The 20,953-nt window shown below is 43.4% G+C and overlaps 1 protein-coding gene across 2 annotated transcripts in view; it reads left to right on the top strand.

The window, feature by feature from the left end:
• Positions 1-20,953, top strand: part of SLC38A4 (solute carrier family 38 member 4) — a 247,924-nt gene that overhangs the window by 211,130 nt on the left and 15,841 nt on the right. For both annotated transcript variants that reach the window (XM_086919126.1, XM_086919125.1), the window contains exon 14: positions 17,838-17,982. In XM_086919126.1, coding sequence (XP_086775252.1) covers positions 17,838-17,982 — 145 coding nt within the window. The remainder of the gene's footprint in view (positions 1-17,837; positions 17,983-20,953) is intronic.

The raw sequence follows: 20,953 nt of genomic DNA on the forward strand, positions 1-20,953 counted from the left end.
TTGTTGCATGCCATTTCTAAAATCATTCTATTATGCACCATTGCAAAAGTGGTGGTGAAAAATAACCGTGAACATATAGGAACAAGTAGAACGACAGCGGGCAAATGGCTGTGATCCAGCGCTCTGATTGGAAAACTGTCTCACAAAACGCTACCTATCACCTTAATACTCACCATTAAATATCAGACACATATTCAGGCCCATAACACCAATGAGACAATTTTTGAGCAACTGAATCAGGTGATTTGATTAATAAATCTATTCACATAATATTTACATTATTATATACAACTGCAGTTTATCTTTCTTTACCATGGCTTTAAACATATTACCTATAATCAAATCACTTAAGGCGATTGGATCAACTGATGGAAACTAGACCATGAATAAACAAGACCAGCTTGTCTTTTTCAAATCTAATTTATTAACTTTATTTTTCATAAGGAAAAAGCATTTACGTTTTAGAATCTTTATTTTATTTGCAAATAATAAAGCAGCATTTAATAAAGAAATTAAATTAAGACTGACATATCAAAGCAAGCTCAGAAACATGAATTATTAGCAAAATAACAGTTTTCCATTCCCTAAATCTTTTTCCCTGACTATTTCTCTCTTCACCTGAAAAGGAAAAATCATTTAAAGTCTGCTGTACTTACATGCGCCAAAGTCCAACAGCATGTCACAACACTCAGGAATCGGAAAGTAAGAGTTTTTTCCTTGCTCATTGTGTAGGACTTTATACCTTTCTCTCTAGCTAAACTTTCTACATTTTACATTCTTTCCAACGAGTCCGAGCTTTTCATTGGCTGTCCTGTGTCAGTCCATGATAAAATATTAGGTCGTTTCCGACTCTTGACCAAGTCCAGGCTTTACATAAGCCCTATGGTCTTTTAATTCAGCTTCCTCAAGAAAGTAACTTTTCCTCAAGTTCTGAACGTTCACTTCCTAACCTTGGAAGACATATCAAGTTCCTGTCCTTGGGTCATCTCTCCATGAGCACGTTTAACGCGACCAAAGAACTGCTTTTTAATTCACGATGAAAATACAGCAAGAATCTTCACAGCTGCGCATGCGCAAAGCTTTCACTCTGGACAAGCTTTTGCGTCTGCAGCCCTGTCAGCCATATTTCCTGAACCATCTTTTAGGCCTCACTTTGGAAACTATTATTAAACAAACACAAGACATCAATTAATTAAAGAATTGAGACCCATTCTGTTACCCTCCGCCTTTACTAATTAATTCTGTTAATTATGTTACCTAGCTAAAGCACAAATAAGCAGCATCATAATTACTTTTCCTTTTCGTACAGCAGGAACTCCATGGGCTTTTATCACGAAAGACATAACATAAGCACATAAAAAAAGGACATGCCATTAACTTAACTGCCGCATTTAATACTGACAAAGACAATAGACAAGGTTAGTTTATTATTCTTTCCTTGCGTTTGCACATAGAGCACATTAGTTTATCCCGCATGTAATGATAAATGTATTCTTAAAACTAAGTTGATTAATAATTTTACCACAAGTTTATTAATCTGGTTACTTTGTTATGAGAGATTAACTTCACAAGTTTGAACAAAATCTTGTTCTTCACCTTGCACCATCAGCTGTTCACAATTCTTTTATTTTTTCACACTTTTTTAAAGCAAAAAAAATGCATCTTCACATCCACAGTGGATGCAAGGACACATTTTGCACTAAAATATAGTGTCAAAATCCAGTTTTACTTTTTCCACAATTACACGTACGTTTACTGAAATTTCACAAAAACAAATTATATGAATTGTGCCCAGACCTAAACAAACAGAGGCTCTCTCTATTTAAGATTTCTCTGTTCTGCTGATGGCAGCAGAGTTGGAATGACTCTTCTGTATATTGAAGGAGAGTTGATGCACAGAGCCAAGCCACAGGGTGGGATACCTGTGTTATTGTGTCCCTGCCATCACCAATCCTATATGGAGTCTGTCAGGAGGCCTACAGAACTGGGACAAGATCGCACTAAAGTGCTATATTAGCATACTGCCTATAACTATTCAGGACATTCTAGGAATTAGAGTGAAAAGTAGTTCAATTGTCTCAGTGGCTATCTATAACATCAATGTGAGAGGTACCAGGGGAGGCATACAGTCTCCCATTTTACAAACCCTTGAGGTCCATTTTGGTAAAAGGCAACCTGCCACCACTTAATCATAGCAGGACATTTTAATACCTCTTTTACGCCTATGGATAGAGACGAGGACAGCCCTGCCACAGAGGAAGATGAAATGTGGGCCATTCCTCGGTTGGACATAACCCCGGTCACGAAGTGGTCGCAGGTATCACTCCAATTAAAGGCCCTTACTTTAGAATATGGGCTAAGGGCTACCAATGGCAGAAACAAAGGCACCATGCACAGTGCCACCATGTATCATAGACACAATTGTGCAAATCGAACTGATTATGTATTAGTTGACCTTAGATTGTGGCACACGGTAGCGGATTTGGAAGTCAAGGAGATATTAGAAAGTGACCACAATCTGCTGTGTCTTATTCTACGTTCACTGTGTGAAAATTGGCCGTGTGCTACATGATCACAATGCCAAACACGGGATGTTATTCTTACCAACAAGAGGCGCCGCCTTAAGTGGCACGATGTAGCTCTTCAAACTGATACCCATTCCCAGATAACCCTAGAGTTAAAGTTAGTCATAGTCAAGTTAGATGCTTTGCAATCTGCAGATGGGGAATAAAAATGAGCCTACTAGTTTCCAGTCACACTTTTTCGAGCACATTGTGCACTGCTCTACAATTTCTGCTACAAACTCGAAAAAGAAGACATACAACCAATGAATGGTTTGACAAGAAATGCAGGCAGGCCAGGATTGAATTGACCGAGGCTATAAAGCAAAAGGACCCGAGACCTATTAGCATACTGAAGAAAATGTATACACTTAAAATAGGGCAAAGGGAGATTGGATTGAGCAAAGATGGCGAGACCTTAAAGATGCTTGTGAAGGGAAGGATTCCTAAAAATGTAGGACCTTGGTCAGAGGAGGGGGGGAAATGGGGTCGCTTTACATTCGGATAATACTACCCCTCGTCTGTTTGGGTCAATCATTTTATATCCATTTACACTGATGACTAGCATAAATAGTCTTTGGAATTCATGCCTGCAAATGCCCCCATGAGGCATTAAGATTTGTTTGATCTGGGTGAGGTCTGTACCACCAAGTCTGCAAAAAAGCCCCAGGCCTGTCCGGTATTCCGGGCGATCTGTTTAAATTTGGAAAAGAACATTGGGCAAAATACATTCTAGCATTGGCTAACAAGATAGCTGGGACTGCAACTGTCCCCAACTCCTGGCAAACTGCGGAGGTGGTGCCAGGGTTTAAAAAGGGGGACAGGGCCTCACTCACCAACTATTGGCAAATCAGTCTCATTGAATTTATACAGAAGTATTTTGCAGTGGCTAAGGTGCAGGACTGGATTGATGAAAAGAGTATGTTAACACCTTATCAGGCAGACTTTCATGCCAAAATTAGCACCATAGACCAGGTCTTTCATTTTATGCTTCTATATTGGAAAACTGCCTGACCCGGAAAGGACAGCCTTTACGTTGCATTTGTAGACTTTGATCTGCTTTCGACTTGGGGCCATGGCATAAACTGTGGCATGTGCTACATGATATGGGAATGCAGCTACAAATCCTTTCCATAATCATTCGCTTGCATGTGGGAAATTGCAACAATCTGCTGGGGGGAGCAGGGTCAGACATCTGATCCAATTATAATCTTCATATGTGTCCAGCAGGGCTGTGTACTTGCCCCCTCTCTGTTCTCATTGTTCCTGAATGAGGCAATGCACTTTCTTGCCATCTACCAGGCTGACACTCCATGTATTGGAAAGTCTTAAAATATCTACACTTCCCTTAGTGGACGATACTTCACTGGTGACCAAAACACCTGTAGGTCTCCAGCTTTTACTAAATCACTGAAAGTTTTGTAAAATCTGGAGGCTAGAGATAAATGGCACTAAAACCAAGTACATGTCAATAAACCCACACAAGTCATATAAGGGGAAGTTTTTTCTAGGGGGAAAGGCCTTTGAGAGATTGGATACTATTGAGTACCTTAGAATCAAACTTGCAGCAAACATGACATGGCAACCTCACAAGTATAAAATGGTCATAAAGCACAGGCAAATTGTTGGTGCCGTCTTCAAAGAGCACACAGCATCCACCAGCAACCCGGTAGCAGCTGCACCCCAGATTTATGATTCAAAGGCTTTAGGGACTGCCTTATATGGAGCTGAACAAGTATTGCAGAGATGTCTAGGACTGAATACAACTTTTTAAGAAACCTGGCACACATGCTGTCCAGTACCCCACTTCACCCCTTAAACTTGACATGGGAAAAAAAAATCCATCCAGGACAACACTAGGCTTCCCCCATTATCTACCTGGAGAAGGCTGATGTCCACCCAAGAACCAGCCTTCCCTACGCAGAAGCATTTCAGGACGTCAATTTAGACATAGCTCTCTCTCCCTAAAAACATTCTCCGCAAAATGGGCAAAGAATAGTGCTGTGTCCACTTTTTGCCCCGGTTGCAATTCTGCAAACGAAACCGTAGCACATGTGTTATTTGCTTGTCACGCATACTCAAGTCCAAGTTAAAGGCGGATCAAGCCTATTTGCAGGCAATTGGGCACATGCTGCTATGCACCTGCTTTGAGGATTTTGAGAACAGATTCTAGATCCCTTTATGGCTGCCCTGCTGCTAAGTTCTTGGGGTGCAAGTGGATCATTAGAAGTAAGACCCTAAAGGCCAGGTGTTGAAAGCTTAACTCCGCTTGAAAGTGCCTTAAATTAAAAAAAAAATCCTAGACCCTCTTTGATAAAATCCTCTGTATTTGCAATAGTATTTTATGCATTAAGTTTTAGAATTATAAATCTTGTTTTACATAACACTTAAACGTAACATCTAGGGTAGATTGAAGCGGTACAGTGATAGGCCCATGTTATTGCGTATATTCCAATTGTAAGTAACGCTGCATGATCTGATAAACCCTGACCGATAAGCAAATTAGGCTAAATAGCATCCTATGGTCATGATTCTGTGGACAAACCTTAGTCACGATTATACGTTTTGATAGTTTTAACTTTTTAGATTTTAATGTATGCACTGTATATATTTATAAACACTTTTATGGCACTGGTTGCCGACATAAAGTATTTTTGACTGCAGAGCTAATGAGTGCGATGGAGGGAGATCACAGCCTTTGCCAATTGAGACCCCATTGGCAAAAATCAGGCAGCTGAGCCTCAGCTTCTTCCTTAGAAGCTGCCAGATGAAGAACTGACTGAAAGTCTGACATTCTTAAGGAGCAGAATTAGAGGGCAGAGCCACATACTACACTGGTGCCCAATGCCCGAGGAGAGTGTGGTTCTTAGTGGAGTTGCAAGAAGGACGGCATGCTGCGTGTGAAGATGCATGCAGTTCCTGATGGTATAGCTCAAGAAAGACACAATTTCATACATCCAAGCTCAGTACCATTTTTGTTTAGAGGAGTGGAAGATCTTGCGGTTATGTAGACTAGAAAGAAAACCGTGGTCATTTGGAAAAATGCCAACTTCAATGATGAAGCAATATGTTTTGGAGCGATGTGGGGGCCATTTTGAAGTTATGTGAAAAGGAGAAGCAATTGGTGAAGAGAATCTTGTGCTGATGAGTTGTTTAAATAAGGTGATCCACCTCTGGTGGTGAGAGGTAATGTGAATATTTTTGTGGTAGGCTTCCCCACACAGGAACTACTTAGTCAAATGGAAACACTCTCTAGGAGTTGGGCTGATAGGTCTAATTGCCAATCGCATATTGGTGAGACACAAATACTCTGCTGAGCTGATCCAAAATATGATCAACCTTTTTTTCAAATCAGTGGCTGAAGTGGGCAGACCCAAGCAACTCAATAAGAGAAGGGTGTGCTCAATCTGTGCTTGTCGTTTTTATTGGGCATTACCGGCATTTATTTCAGGCAGCTGAACTCTTTGCCATCTTATACACTGTCCCTGCCTAGATCTGCAGCCGCCTTAATGTACACAGCAGCAGGAGACAGAGTATTTCTTCTTCGTTCATCAATATTCCACAGACTCCACAATGGGCCCCAGAATGAAAAGAAGGACAGTCAATACATTGATCATTCACCATTTAGTGCAGTGGCAGTCCTTCTTCTTTTTCATCAAGCAACAATAGAAATTAAAGAAAGAGTCTTGCTTGCCTCATGAACTGTGTGTGTGCTGCTCAACAACCAGGCAGGCTGTACAGTTGCCAGGTGAGTGGTTGACAGACGTGGCAAGGGGTTTTGGATGGTAATGATGCAGCAGGTAAGGCCTGGTTCCTTGGCTCGCACTGCCTCCTCAGCCGGGCTTTAAGTGGGCCGGGTCTCACCAGGACCGTTTCAAGGTATTTTGCCACCCTAGGCAAGAATTGAAAAATGGCACCCGCCTCCCATTGGCTACAATCACTCTCTCCCCTGTCATACAGGCTAGAAGGACCCCCCCTCCCCCCGCCCCCCCCCCCCAAGAAACTGGATGGAATTATGAAGGTTCAACCAGTGTTCTACCCAAGGGTATTTGACATATAACAATTACACAAGAGAATATGTTGGGAACCGAAGACGTGTAGCAGACAGGGGACCTACAATAAGAACACTCAGGCTGTTGAAGAGGTGTGCAGTGGGACCTCGAAAAAGGAGCATACAGGAGGACCCTAGAGTAGAAGTACAAAGGGCACCACAGAACATGAGATTCAAAGACCCCGCAGTAGGAACAAAAGGGACCCAGAAAAATTGCCTCTGGGGCTCCAAAACAGAACCCTGGAGGAAACCTAGAAAAGGAGGCCAGGACTCAGCGACCTCAGGAGCCCCACGGACCCGACAAACACAACCACAGGGAACGCAGATGAAGAGCCCCAGTGATCCTGTATTGTAACAGTATATATATATATATATATATATATATATATATATATATATATATATATATATATATATATATATATATATATATATATATATATATATATATATATATATATATGCAAATCACTTAACTTCCCTGTGCCTAACATAAACAAAAATGAATGTGTCCATCCGTAACTAAACTGGTGCTCATGTAAAGCGCTCTGATACCTGATATCCTCGGGTCTAGTTTGTGCTATATAAAACTCTAAAAAATATATATATAAAATATATATTTTTTAGAGTTTTATATAGCACAAACTAGATCCGAGGATATCAGGTATCAGAGCGCTTTACATGAGCACCAGTTTAGTTACGGATGACACATTCATTTTTGTTTATGTTAGGCACAGGGAGATTAAGTGATTTGCCCAGAATCACAGGATGTTGAGCGTCCTTGCCGAGACTCGAACCTGGTTCCCCAGCTTTGAGGTCGACCCCTCTAGCCGTAAGGCTTCATTATCTCCCCAATATATAGCACCTACTAACCTTATGTGGGGCACTGAAGCACTCATCTACATGGGCAAAAGCTAAGCCATGTATGGTGGGAGGTTGGAAGGGTTTTGTCTGTTTTTTTATCCCTTGTGGAAAGTATTTCCCTGTCATGCATGATGACTACCGAGGTGAGGTGAGGTTTTCATGTTATGGGACGCAGCACCTAATAAGAAAGGTGAAAATGAGTGCTCCAAGTCCAGGTAGGATAGACAGGAGGTAGATATTTGAATAATGTGAGCCTCAGGGAGAGCCCCCCCATGCCAGAAGACCCAGAGTAAGAGCTAAGGAGCGCCGAGAGGAGAGCCCAGAATAAGAGGAGGGCATGTGAGGAGGTAGAGGGAGGGATGCATGACAGACAGCAAGCCGAGGGTGTGACAGGGAAAGAGAGAGATGGTGTGAAAGGGCTAGAAGGAGTTGGTGTGACGGGTATAGTTGGCAGGAGGGCGGGGGATAGAAGAAGGCAAAATCGTCAGAAGGAGGGGGTGAGCGTGTCACACTGTGACGGGACTCCTACCTGCACACGCCGAGGAGATCTCTAGACTGAAAATTCTGCCGGATCCGGGTAGTGAGATGCGAGAGGGGCCTCTACAGGGCTGTGCTGCTGAAGAGGTCCCCTGAGAACCCTGTCCAGATGCAAGTGCATTTTAAAACCGCCATCACATTTATTCTAGTCAGGACAAATTCTGTAATTCATGTTCTATCCTGAACACACTCTGCCCTGCGTTACCAGCTATCCCGGACACACACTGACTGCGGGACTTGACACCCGGCCCGGCATGCCGTTATCTTGAACACAGGCTGTACTTACGGGCCTTGCTGTCCTGGACACACTTGCACTGTGGGCCCAGCGGACCCTACTACCCTGGACTCACACTGGGTACTGAACACACTTTTACTGCATGCCACATTTTCCTGGACACACTGTGCACTGCTTGTCCAGCTATGACACACTCTGCGTGGCGTTGCGTGCTATCCTGGACATACAGACCTGCGTGCCCCTCTACCCTGAACTCACACTGCGCACTGGGAACACTTGCACTGCAGGCCCAGCGGGGCCTAGCTGGACTCACACTGCGCACTGGACACACTTGCACTGTGGGCCCAGGGGGCCCTACTACCCTGAACTTACAATACGCACTGGACACACTTGACCTGCAGGCCCAGCATGCCCTACTAACCTGGACACCCTGCGTTGCGCCGCCTGCTGTCCTGGACACACTTGCACTGTGTTCCCCTCTACCCTGGACTCACCTGCCTGCCGGAGCTCCTCCCAGTTGCTGAAGATGGCCCAGTACAAGGAGAGTGGATCCAGTTTTCCGGGTTCCAAACTCCCTGCACACCTTCGCTCTCTCCCTAGTGGAGGGTGAGGTGCTTCACCAGGGGCACAGACGTCCATTCGCTGCCATTGGGCTTTGTCAGGCCTGAGAGACAGGGGGTTTGGTTCAGTCAGCAGGCTGGTATTTTGAAATAAAAGTGCGCTTTGTATGAACAAGACGCGCTGCGTGACTGCGTCACGTTGTTTGCAAATATTACGAAGTCAGTAGTCTCCAGGGCGCAGCCATGCTTGCGGGGTGGATCATAGTCTGACAGAGTCTGTCCCAGTGCACCGACCTGACAGGCGCCAGCCACCCTACTCTGACAGAGGGTGCCAATTCAAGATGAAAGAACAGTGTGATCTTCTGCAAATAATGCCGCAGGGCCATCAAAAGGTGTCATGCCAGTGGCACTAAGACTAAGCAGGAGTGGGTGCGGTAGCACCAGGCAGTTCGTTGCTGAAAAATAGTAATACAGGAAAAGCGCCACTTCGATTCACTTGGCCGGGATTCACAAACTCATGTTTTATGCCGCCCTCCCCCTTTTGCCACCGTATGCGGCTGCCTAGTCTTGCCTAATGGTATAAACGGCCCTGGGTCTCACCGGTGCTGAGCACCAGCAGTTTTTTAAAGGGGGCCTCGAAACGGGTCTCTTTCGGGTTCTGTTTTGTGTCCTGGCACAGGTGGTCTGCAGTGACAGCAGGCACATCGATGTGTGCGTGCTCTCACTAGCAGAGAGGTTACGGCATGACGTCATGCCAGGTGACTGTATAGGGGAAGAAAGATCCTTTAAAGAGAGTCATTTTCTCTCTTGATTTCCCTTCTCTTTTTGAAACGCAGGAGCAGCAACGTCGTTGTGATGTCACCAGGGCTTTAAGTGGAAGCTTTTTCAATTTTGTATGCAAGCCATAGTTGCTGCTTATGTATCTTATGCAACTAACAACCTTTGACAAAACCAATAGTCCTGACTTGTAGGCATGATGTTACTTGTATCATATTTTATTTATTATTTATTTATTGAAAAGTTTTCTATAGCGCGAACAAGACCCTTGGGTATCAGAGCGCTTAACATTACAAGAGGTAGATTAGAAACAAGTCTTTTAAAATATAATGAGATCACAGTAAAAATTTACTTGGGTATACTTCCACAAGGGGTAAATGAGGGAAAATAAAGTAAGACAAAAATAAATAAAAATACACTACAACGTTAAAACCGAATATACAATGTCCTGAGGTAGGTTTAGGGACTATTCATCTATGGTGTACGAGGCCTTCTCGTATATGAATGTTTTTAAGTGTCTTTTCCTGTGCCTTCTAAATTCTCCATTCCAAGGGTTAGTATTGTACCGAACGCTGGTATCCTCATAAAGCTAGTGATGATCTCATTACTTCCCTCGTTGTTATATCTTGGTCACCTCTATGTCAAGGAGTAGGTGACGTACTGTCTTGCCAATGGAAGGAACTTACTCATTAGAAAGATCTTAGTTTCCCTCTTAAATGATGCTGTGTTTGGAATTTTTCTAATATTCGGGGGAAGTGAGTTCCAGATTCTAGGGGCCGCTCCTGAGAACGCTCTATCATAGGTTTTTTCTTCCTAAAGATGGGTGGTCTCAGCACCAGTTCCTTGGCACTCCTGGCTGGTCTATTTCCTCCAGATATTTCAATTTTGTGGGCAAGGTATCTAGGTGTATTGTAGTGAAGTGCTTTGTGGGTAATACATGCCATTTTTAGGTGAATTCTAGCTTCCTAAGGTAGCCAGTTTAATGCTTTCAGGTTCGGGTAGATATGGTCGAATTTCCTCGTTCCTGTGATAAGTCTTGCTGCTGCATTGAGGCATGCTTTTAATGGTGCCGTCAAAATTTTTGGTAGACCTGCTAACGTTGTACATCCATATTCAATCCGCGAAATAACCAGTGATTGCACTGCTAGTGTTAGATCCGTCTCAGATAAATATGGTTTCATTTTTCTTAAGTAGTTCAGATGAAAACGAGCTCTTTTTGCCATTGATTTGATGTGGGCTTTCATGTCTAGGTTCTCGTCCAGTGTGATAACTAGTGATTTTGCTGAGTCAACTAGAGTGGGGGTGCAGTTTAACGCAGTGATCATTTTGGACCATTCCTTCACTTCTGAGTGATTCTTTTGTGGTGAGATTAGTAAGAATTCTATTTCTTGTGTCATTTTTAGGGCCTCAATCATTAAATTGATGTCTTCCAGGGATGCAATCTTGATCTATATCTGCGTGTCATCCGCGTACATGTGGTAAGATATTTTGGAGTTTCTGAGAATTTCAGTAAGGGGTTCGATATACAGGTTAAACAGTGATGGAGATAATGTAGATCCTTGAGGGACTCCATTTGCGTTAGGGCATGAGTGATTGGTTGACCAGGAATCTTTGCGTTCTATTCTGTAGGAAGGATTCAAACCCTTTCAGCACCTTACCAGATATTCCCATCCTGTCATGGAGCCTGTTGAGTAATTTTTCATGATTTACCGTGTCAAATGCAGATGACAGGTCAAGGAGGATAAGCAGACAAGATCGATTGTGATCTAGTGCCTGAAGTGCATCATCGACAATGTGTAAGATTGGCGTTTCCGTGCTGTGTCCTGTTCTGAATCCACATTGGCAGTCATCCAATAGTGAGAAATTGTTGATGTGTTGGCTCAGTTGATTTTGCACACATTTCTCTATTAGTTTGGCTGGAAAAGGGATGTTGGTCACTGGGCGATAGTTATTTGGATCTGCTGGGTCCACTGTAGGTTTTTTGATGATCGGGACTACTTGACCTGTTTTTAGGCATTCTGGAAGGCTCCCCTGGGATAGAGAGGTGTTTATAATTTCTGTCCATATTGGAATCACGATATGGCTGATTTCTTTCAGGCATTTTGATGGTAGTGGGTCATTATAGTGATTGTTAGGTTTGATATCTGATCGCGTTTTGGCAATGTTATTCTGGTCCAATAGTTTGATAGTCTATGGTAGTCAAGGTTGTCTGCAGCATTCCTTAGTTCTCTTTCCAGCTTGTTGGCTTTGTCGGTGAAAAAGGTTGAGAGTTCTTCGCAACTTAGTTACGTTTTTGTGGCTTCTTGGGCAGATTTGGCCAGCTTATTTGATTGTTGTTTTATGATCTCAAATAGTTTTTGGCGTTATCCAGTTCTGATCTAATCAATTCCTTTTTGGAGTTGAGGATCTTTTTGTTAAATTCGTTTCTGATTTTTCTGAGGGATTTCATTTCAGTTCAGGGGATGATGGGTGTTGTCTCCATTTTTTTTCGCAAGTCTCAGTTTCCGCCTGTCTTCATTCAATGTCCCATTGAACCATGGGTTTTTAACCTTCTCTGTAACTTTTTTCAGTTTTAGTGGTATGGTGACGTTGACTATTTTTGTTACTGAAGTAGTGTAGTGGTTTGTTAGATCATTCACATTCCGCAAGTTGTAAGGTAGATTTAGGTCTGTCTCGCAGCTGTCAATTAGTAGTTCCATATTCGAGTCTCTGGTGTCTCACATCCATCTTTTGATTTTAAGAGGTTGTGTGGTCTTTATCTTCTTCCATGTGGGTATCAGGAAGTCTATGGCATGCTGATCTGACCAGTCGTACGGCTCTAGTGAGAGGACTGAGGTATTATCTTTTTTAGAAATTATCCAGTCCAACGTGGCTCCTTTAGAGTGTGTTGGTTGTGTGCATGCTTGTGAGAGGTTTAGTTCAGATAAAAAGTCTTTAAGAGCGTTGACCTGTTTGTCGTTGTTGTCATTCCAGTGTAGATTAAAATTCCCTAATAATATGTTATATGCGTCAGTGTTAGCCATGATGATCTCCATTAGCTGGTCTATGAAGGTCATATTATTACCTGGTGGGTGATAAAGGGCATACAGGTTGCATATTTGGTTGTTAGCTGATCTTATATTGAGACCTAGGTATTCACATGATTCTAGTGGGTCGGATTGTATTTGGCCAACTTCTAAGTCCGATCGGTGAATGCAGGCTATACCACCCCCTGACTTTTTTAGTCTATCAAGTCTCACAATATTATAATGAGGGGGCACCAGAAGAGCCATGACTGGGGACGAGGATTCTGATAGCCACGTTTCAGGAAGGATTGTTATGTCTATTTCCTGGTTAATGATGAGATCTGCTATGTCAGAAGCATGTTTAGCTGCCGACCAACAGTTGAGCAGTAGGCATTTCAGTGTTTTCTCTGTTCTACTTGGGTTCAGATTTTGCGAGTCGGAGATTAGCTGGACTTGTTGTAGGTTGCTGAGGTTGGGTTTCCTCTCATTCAGTCTGGATATTCAGTTGGCATCTATTGGGACTGTTTTAATTTCCTCCCCTCTACTGCGGTCAGTAGGCTCATATTCCCGGAGTAAGGATAGGGGTTCCTCTTCTGTTATGTAGTTCTGAATCCTATCGGGCCGATTTTGTCTATTTGAAAATGGCATCTCCATCTTATTGTTCTTACTTTGAGATTTATATATTAGTTCTCGGATGTGCTCGACCTTGGTGTGAGTGTTTTCCGTAATATCAAGTAGTTTTTCTATCGCTTGAAGGGTGCTTAGTAAGTCATGCAACATGTTGCCCATTTGTGTTCTGAGCTCTTTGATTTTTCTCAGGGTCTGGGGTGACGTATTAGGTATGCTCATCCACCTATTTTAAGATTCATGTTTTTTGTTCCTGTGTTTTCGTTCTGAACTCTTCATCGGGGTCTTCTTCTGTTTGTCATTAGATTGATTGTCTATTTCACCATTATTTGCCATGTTGGATGTGCTATCTATGCTTTGTGCTCCTAGTATTTGTTTGTAGAATATACAGTTCGAGTGGATCTAGATGACCTTTGTGTTGAAGTACTTTGGGGTATGGTAGGGGTGGCCTTTTCCATAACAGTTTTTCCTAGGTTTTCATTATGTATTCTGTTAGTTGAAGATGTTCCGTCATTGGGGGGAAGTGTCGATTCTTCTCCCTGAAGAGGTTCTGTAACGTTATTTGCATGACATGTGGACCTTTCTTTTCTCTCTGTATGATTTCCAAACATCGGGCCTCCTGTTTTGATTGTGTCTACTGGTTGCGTTGACTGTTGTAGTTCCTGAGGGTCTCTAGTTAGTATGCTGTCTGAGGTCGGTTTTTCCCTCTGAGGAAGCTCTGTGTTGTTATTCGCATGTCGTGCTGACCATTCTGTACTCTCTGTAACATTCCCAGACGATGTGACTCCTGTTCCGATAGAGTCTCCTGGTTGCATAGATTGTTCAGGTTCCTGGAGGTCTCTAGTTGGTATGCTAATTGTGGTGATAGTGTCAGATGAGTCTAGGGTGTCTGCTTGTGGACTCTAGTGTTGTTGCGAACTTGAGTTCTCTACGCATCTTTTTATGGTTAAGAACATGTTGTCGAATTTTTCCAATTCGTAGTTAGAAGCTTGTATCATCACTATTCCGTTCTTGAAGATAGTTATGCAAAAGTCCGCACTGAATCTTGGTGACGCTGTGGTCATACATTTTGTGCCATGTGGGATATTGGTTATGGTTTTTATGTTAAGCATATTTGTAATGGCATTGCACCATTTTGCCGTTCTTCTGGTGAAGAATGTCATGTCATTCACGATAATGCCTTTATCAATGCAAAAAGCGGTGTCAGAGATCAACGTGTCAGGGTTTTTCCTCATTAGGTTGTGCTTGAATTTTTTGGCTGCATTCTTGGATAGTTTGGCTGGGTATTTTATGATATGGGCGTTCGTACTTACTGGTTCTAGGTAGTTGTCCTCCATATATGTGTTTTGGTGATGAGTATTATTTGAAGTGTCCTCTTCTTGGTTTTTACTGTGATGGAGGTTTAAGTACTCTCCCTATCTTAAATAGAATTGTTTCAATTTAGTATGCTTTTTAGCTTACTTTGTGTTGCCAGCTCAGCGTTCAAGATTCTTTTTTATCTTTCTTATGTTAAAAAGTTATTTAAAGATGGCCGCCAGTATATCAGGCTATCAGTGAGCTGAGTGCCTTTCTCTCTTTCTACTGTTTTGATTGTCCTCTTTCACTTGCCTTTACTTGTTCCTGTCATATTGCTGAGTGCCTTTCTCTCTTTCTACTGTTTTGATTGTCCTCTTTCACTTGCCTTTACTTCTTTCTGCCATTTTGGGTATGATTTTCTATTAAGCTTTCCTACAATGGAGTATCCTTGAGTTAAGATGGCTGAAACTCCAGGGCAGTGGATGTTCTACCTTGTGTGCAGTCGACCATAATAACAATGAGGAGGGGACTGCTATCAACATTCAACATACTAAACGTCATCTGCAGCCGCCATTTTAAGGTCAGACAGGTCGGTTCCTGACCTCCCAGCTTTTTTCCTCTCTGCCCAACAGTCTACTGTATTTCGACGATCTGGTATCAATTCTTAATCACCAGCAATGGGGGCCGTAATGACCCGCCCGGGATGTCCCGAGTATTTCAGTGTGTTCTTTGCCGGGAGTCAGCTCAAAGTCCCAGAGACCTCAGCGTCGCCTTCCCGTCCTCACAGCGATGCCTTCCGCTCTGTGGTCTGTGGTCTACCGAGCTCGTGCAGCAGTCTGGCGATATATACCACCCACCCTCCAGTACTCGGTCATTCCATTCTGACTCCAAACCCTGCAATTTCGCCCGCACTGTTTATATAAAAGAGGCGCGATCACAGGAAAAGCGAACAAAGAGACGGCACCGTTCCAATTAGGTGCACATATACGTCCAGGCAGCCCCGCGGGCGGGCGACTTAGTCCCTCACCTCCGTACTCTGCAGATTTCAGGCCCTCAGTCCAAGTAGCCCAGTCAGTGCACTCCGCTGGGGAGCTCCCGGCAGTGCCATCTCGGCAGGCATCCAGTCCTTTCCAGGCAGCTCTCCTTCACTCCAAGGGCAGTGCAGCTACGCTCCCACGGTGCCCGCTGCGGTGTTCAATTCCGAGTCGTCTAGCACCGAACCTCTTCCTGGCAGCTCCCATGCAGGCTCAGGGCATCGCATCGATGCCTCCGAAGTTCCGACTGGTCGGGCCATCCATATGCTTGGTGATCTCAGGCTTGATGTGTGTGCTGGTCAGGCACTGGCGATGTGAGGGTCAGCGATGATTCAGTAAGCACTTTCCACTTCTTTTCCTCTTCTTTTTGTTCCCAACCAATTCAGGTTGACGGTGGTCCGTGGGTGGATATTGGATGGGGGGTTTAACAGGGATTTAACCGCTTTTGGTTTTTCCGAACCCTGGAGCTCACGGGTGGCGCTCCTACTAGGTAGCCATCTGGATGCAATGACAGAAACAGCAAAATACAAATCGGGGATGGCACCCTATGTTAAGCACAGCTTTATTAACTTAAGTGTTTTAAGCCACACCCTTAATTACATCGGTCACGCCTCCTTGAGAGCCCCTCCCCCCCAAGGTTTTTTTATTCCACTTACAGCCCTGCTCCTCAGAAAAACGTTAACGACCAGTATTTATTTTTTCACATAGCACTGGAACTTGAAAGTAATTAATCGAAAATAAATTTCTGCTCTCAATAGATTTCATTATGTTTATTAATAGTGCCTCCACACAGACAATTTCAAATTGGAGGTACCACCTTCTCTGGAGAGACAACTACACCCTGGAATTTAGTGCCTGCCGGAATAACAAGTATCGACACCAACCTTAAATTTCACTAAGAACTTGGCTGTTCTCTTCACTATAAACGCTAATCACTAACACTGATACATTGTATTTAAACTGCAATGTGGGTATGCCAAAGTGCAGCTCCTGCGGCCTTGGGGCTGCTTAAGCCAATCACTGTCAGAAAACCAGAGTGCATCTCTTGAGCGTTACCTAGTTACCGCTGACCTTTTACCTACATCCTGTGCATCTCTCGAATGAGGGCAGGCAGAGTGTGATGTCACAGCTCCCGAAAGCAGGTAGATCGTCGTTCCTTTTTCTTGACCCTCCACCTCCTTAACCCTTGAAACAAGAACTTCATACTTATTGGCGACTGGTGAACTTTAAAAAGGGTGGTGTACACAGTGGAAATTGTAACGAGCAGTTGAGCGGTGAGTGGAATTGTTCCCTAGATAGTTTAACAATAGGGAATATATAAACTGTTGGAAATAATGGGAGGCAAATGGGTCATTTTACAGCAAATCCTCCAAGGAAATAAAAGTTTAAAAGCAAAGTTGCGATGAATTAAAATATACATGCCAGCATTTCAGAACAGGAAAATGGGAATTTTTGAAAAACAATCGAGGGAATGTATTTCCTTCACTGACTTTTGTTGAAACTGCGGCAATTTCAGCCTGGTGAAAGCCAAAAGAAAGCCATTTATGGATGAAAAAAATCGGGAGTCTCCCACCGGATTCGTGTTTTTTGCTGTGTATGGTTACTGTAGCCCGGGTATACAATTTCACATACATCTCCCTCCCTTTTCAGTTATGTGACTTCAAAATTGCTTTTGAGCCAAAAATGCTTCTTATATGTACCAAAAATCCATAGATAATTACAAATGGAAAATCAAATAATAGATAAATAAATCCAATAATCAACATAAAAACCATATTAGTACAAAGCAATGGTCAAACTTTTTTCAATTGCACTGTGGTCGGTTTGAAGAGGGGCCCGAGATAAAGCATGCTACACTAGCCCATTGAAAATAAACAAATATATATATATATATATATATATATACATGTACACCCAATCCGGCGACACAAACTCCCCATCAACCGGAGCTCAACAAGGTAAGGAAAGAGGAGCCGACCCAAAGTTGCAGTAATGCAGTAAGCAATTAGATTTTTATTTGTGAAGCTCGCACTGCCCGAATATATATATATATATATATATATATATATATATATATATATATATATATATATATATATATATATATATATATATATATATATATATATATATATATATATATATACATATACAGGAAATGCCTCAAAAGTGACAGAGCAATCTATCTTTCTAGATATATGTATCAATAATATATGTGAATTAATAAGCAACATGTACAAAAAAAATGATATTGAACATCTCACATTTTTTTTAACTTTTTAATTCACAGATTCGAACATCAGTGACTACCATGCTGTTTCCTGGCAGGCAATTTAACTGGATAAGGCACATTTTAATAGCAGCAATTATCCTAGCTTTTAACAACCTTCTCGTAATATTTGTACCAACAATTAAGGACATATTTGGTTTCATAGGTAAGATGACCAAAAACGAATTCAGGCTACTTTAAATTCATATGGCAAAACATTCTAAACTAAATGTATTTATGGCCTCTCAGGGCGGAACTCTGAAGTTGTTCATGTTGCAGAAAAATACATTATTTAGTAGTTGTGTTTATAGTAGTTTTCACTTAAAATGTAAGGAGGTCTATTGGGGAGCAATGGTATCTTTCAAACAGATGTATAATTTCGTTCAGTGTGGCAGTCCAGACTACTTGTGCTGAGATTATGTCCTATCTATGCATTATTAGGCAGATGTGACTTTCTAGCTAGTGGAACTGCATCCTGCGACTTGCATTTCCGTTTTCCCTATTATAGGTATAGGTTTTAATGTCCCTCCATAAAAGAGATGGTGCTTAAAAGTCTGAGATTATTTGGAAGAATTAAACCTGGCTACCTGGAATCTATGGATTGCGCACCCCTGACCGCAGTCTAATTTGAAGCAAATTTTGCAGCTGGAAAGTACATAGGGAACAGGAACTCTCACTATCTGAGTGGAAACAGGCATTCTAAAGTTAATGTACAGTGACACATTACAAAGAAAGAGTTGAAGAGATAACGTGTTTGCTGTGTTGATGACGTCATTATAAGCACACGTTTCCCATTATTTCTCATTAAAGTCAGCGTTTAACGCAGTAAATTATAGTACTTGACATTTTATTTAGCTTTAAAACTAACTGTTACTTAAATACGAAAATATCTCAAAAGAGCAAGGGGTGAAATTATTCCAGCTGTCTGTCTATTTTCCGACTTCCCAGTAGTTCCATATCAGTGAGCTGTCTCTCTCTGATGCCCTTAGAGAGAGGCTGTACTAACGTGTGCCGAGACATATAAAGGTCTCCTGTGGCTAAGGTGCAAAGATCTTACAGAATATCCCCAACCGTCTTCTGAAAGAAGTAATTACAATTTACTGCTGATCACCTGGCTATGAGTCGATTTCAATGGGGACTGACGAGAACTATTCCAGGTGGTGGACACCCCCTATCGGGGTCTTCATCTCAATTCTCAGCCCACAGGCCTCTGACGTTGCCCTGCTTCACTACAGTAGTAACAGAACAAGGGCAATACAGACTTTTAGATTTTTACACGAGGACACGTTTTAGCCTGTATGATCAAAGTAATGCCACGATATACATATTTGGGTCTTGGCATGTGGCATATAACCCTCCACTCAATGTCTACACCAAACATCTCTCCTCAGCGTCAGCACAGCCTTTCTTTCCATGCTCTGGCAGCCCATTACTTCTGCACCACTCACTTCTACGTGGCTCATCCAGTCGCTGCCTGTGCTGCTCTTCCCACACTCAGTAACCAAACAGCAGTACTCCCTCACTCGCTTCTCACTCAGTAATCGGGCAGCAGTACTCCTTCACTTACTTTTTACTCACTAACCATGCAGCAGTACTCCCTGACTCGCTGCAGCAGTACTCCCACACTCACTCCTCACTCAGTAACCGGGCAGCGGTACTCCCTCACTCACTCCTCACTCGGTAATTGTGCAGTAGTACTCCCTGACTCGCTCCCTGGCCAGTAACTGTGCAGCTGTACTCCCTCACTTGCTTCCCGGTCAGTAACCTTACAGTAGTACTTCTTCACTCGCACCCCGGTCCTTAACCATGCAGCATACTCCCTCACTAACTACCGAGTCAGTAACTCACTCAATCCCCAGTGAGAAACCATGCACTAGTACTCCCTCACTCGCTCGCCAGTCAGTAATCATACAGTGTACTCTCTCACTCACTCCCCAGTCAGTAACTGTGCAGCGTACTCTCTCCCTCACTCCCCAGTTACTAACCATGCTGTAGTACTCCCTCACTCGCTCCCCGTCAGTAACCATGCAGTAGTACTCCCGCACTAGCTCCCCCATTGGTAACCATGCAGTAGTTCTCCCACACTCGCTCCCCCATCAGTATCCGTGCAGTAGTGCTCCCTCATTCGCTCCCTGGTCAGTAACCCTGCAGCGGTACTCCATCACTCACCCCCAGCCAGTAACCGTGCAGTAGAACTCCCTCACTCACTCTCCCATCAGTGGCCATGCAGTAGTACTCCCTCACTCGCTCCACAATCAGTAACTGTGCAGTAGTACTCCCTCACTCGCTCCCCCATCAGTGACCATGCAGTAGTACTCCCTCACTCGCTTCCCCATCAGTAACCATGCAGTAGTACTTTCTCACTCGCTCCCCCATCAGTAACCGTGCAGTAGTTCTCCCTCACTGGCTCCCCCATCAGTAACCGTGCAGTAGTACTCCCTCATTCACTCCCTGGTCAGTAACCCTGCAGCGGTACTCCTTCACTCACCCCCCAGCCAGTAACCGCGCAGTGGTCCTCCCTCACTTGCTCCCCCATCAGTGACCATGCAGTAGTACTCCCTCACTCGCTTCACAATCAGTAACTGTGCAGTAGTACTCCCTCACTCACTCCCCATCAGTAACCATGCAGTAGTACTCCCTCACTCGCTCCCCCATCAGTAACAATGCAGTAGTACTCCCTCACTCGCTTCCCCATCAGTAACCATGCAGTAGTACTCCCTCACTCGCTCCCCCATCATTAGCCATGCAGTAGTACTCCCTCACTCGCTCCCCCATCAGTAACCATGCAGTAGTACTCCCTCACTCGCTCCCCCATCAGTAGCCATGCAGTAGTACTCCCTCACTCGCTCCCCCATCAGTAACTATGCAGTTGTACTCCCTCACTTGCTCCCCCATCAGTAACCGTGCAGTAGTACTCTCTCTCCGATCAGTAACCATGCAGTAGTACTCCCTCACTCGCTCCCCCATCAGTAAACGTACAGTAGTACTTGCTCCCCCATCAGTAACCATGCAGTAGTACTCCCTCACTCGCTCCCCCATCAGTAACCATGCAGTAGTACTCCCTCACTCGCTCCCCCATCAGTAACCATGCAGTAGTACTCCTGCACTCGCTCCCCCATTAGTAACCATGCAGTAGT

This window comes from Lissotriton vulgaris, chromosome 1_1 (assembly GCF_964263255.1).
Source record: "Lissotriton vulgaris chromosome 1_1, aLisVul1.2, whole genome shotgun sequence".
Taxonomy (NCBI): domain Eukaryota; kingdom Metazoa; phylum Chordata; class Amphibia; order Caudata; family Salamandridae; genus Lissotriton; species Lissotriton vulgaris.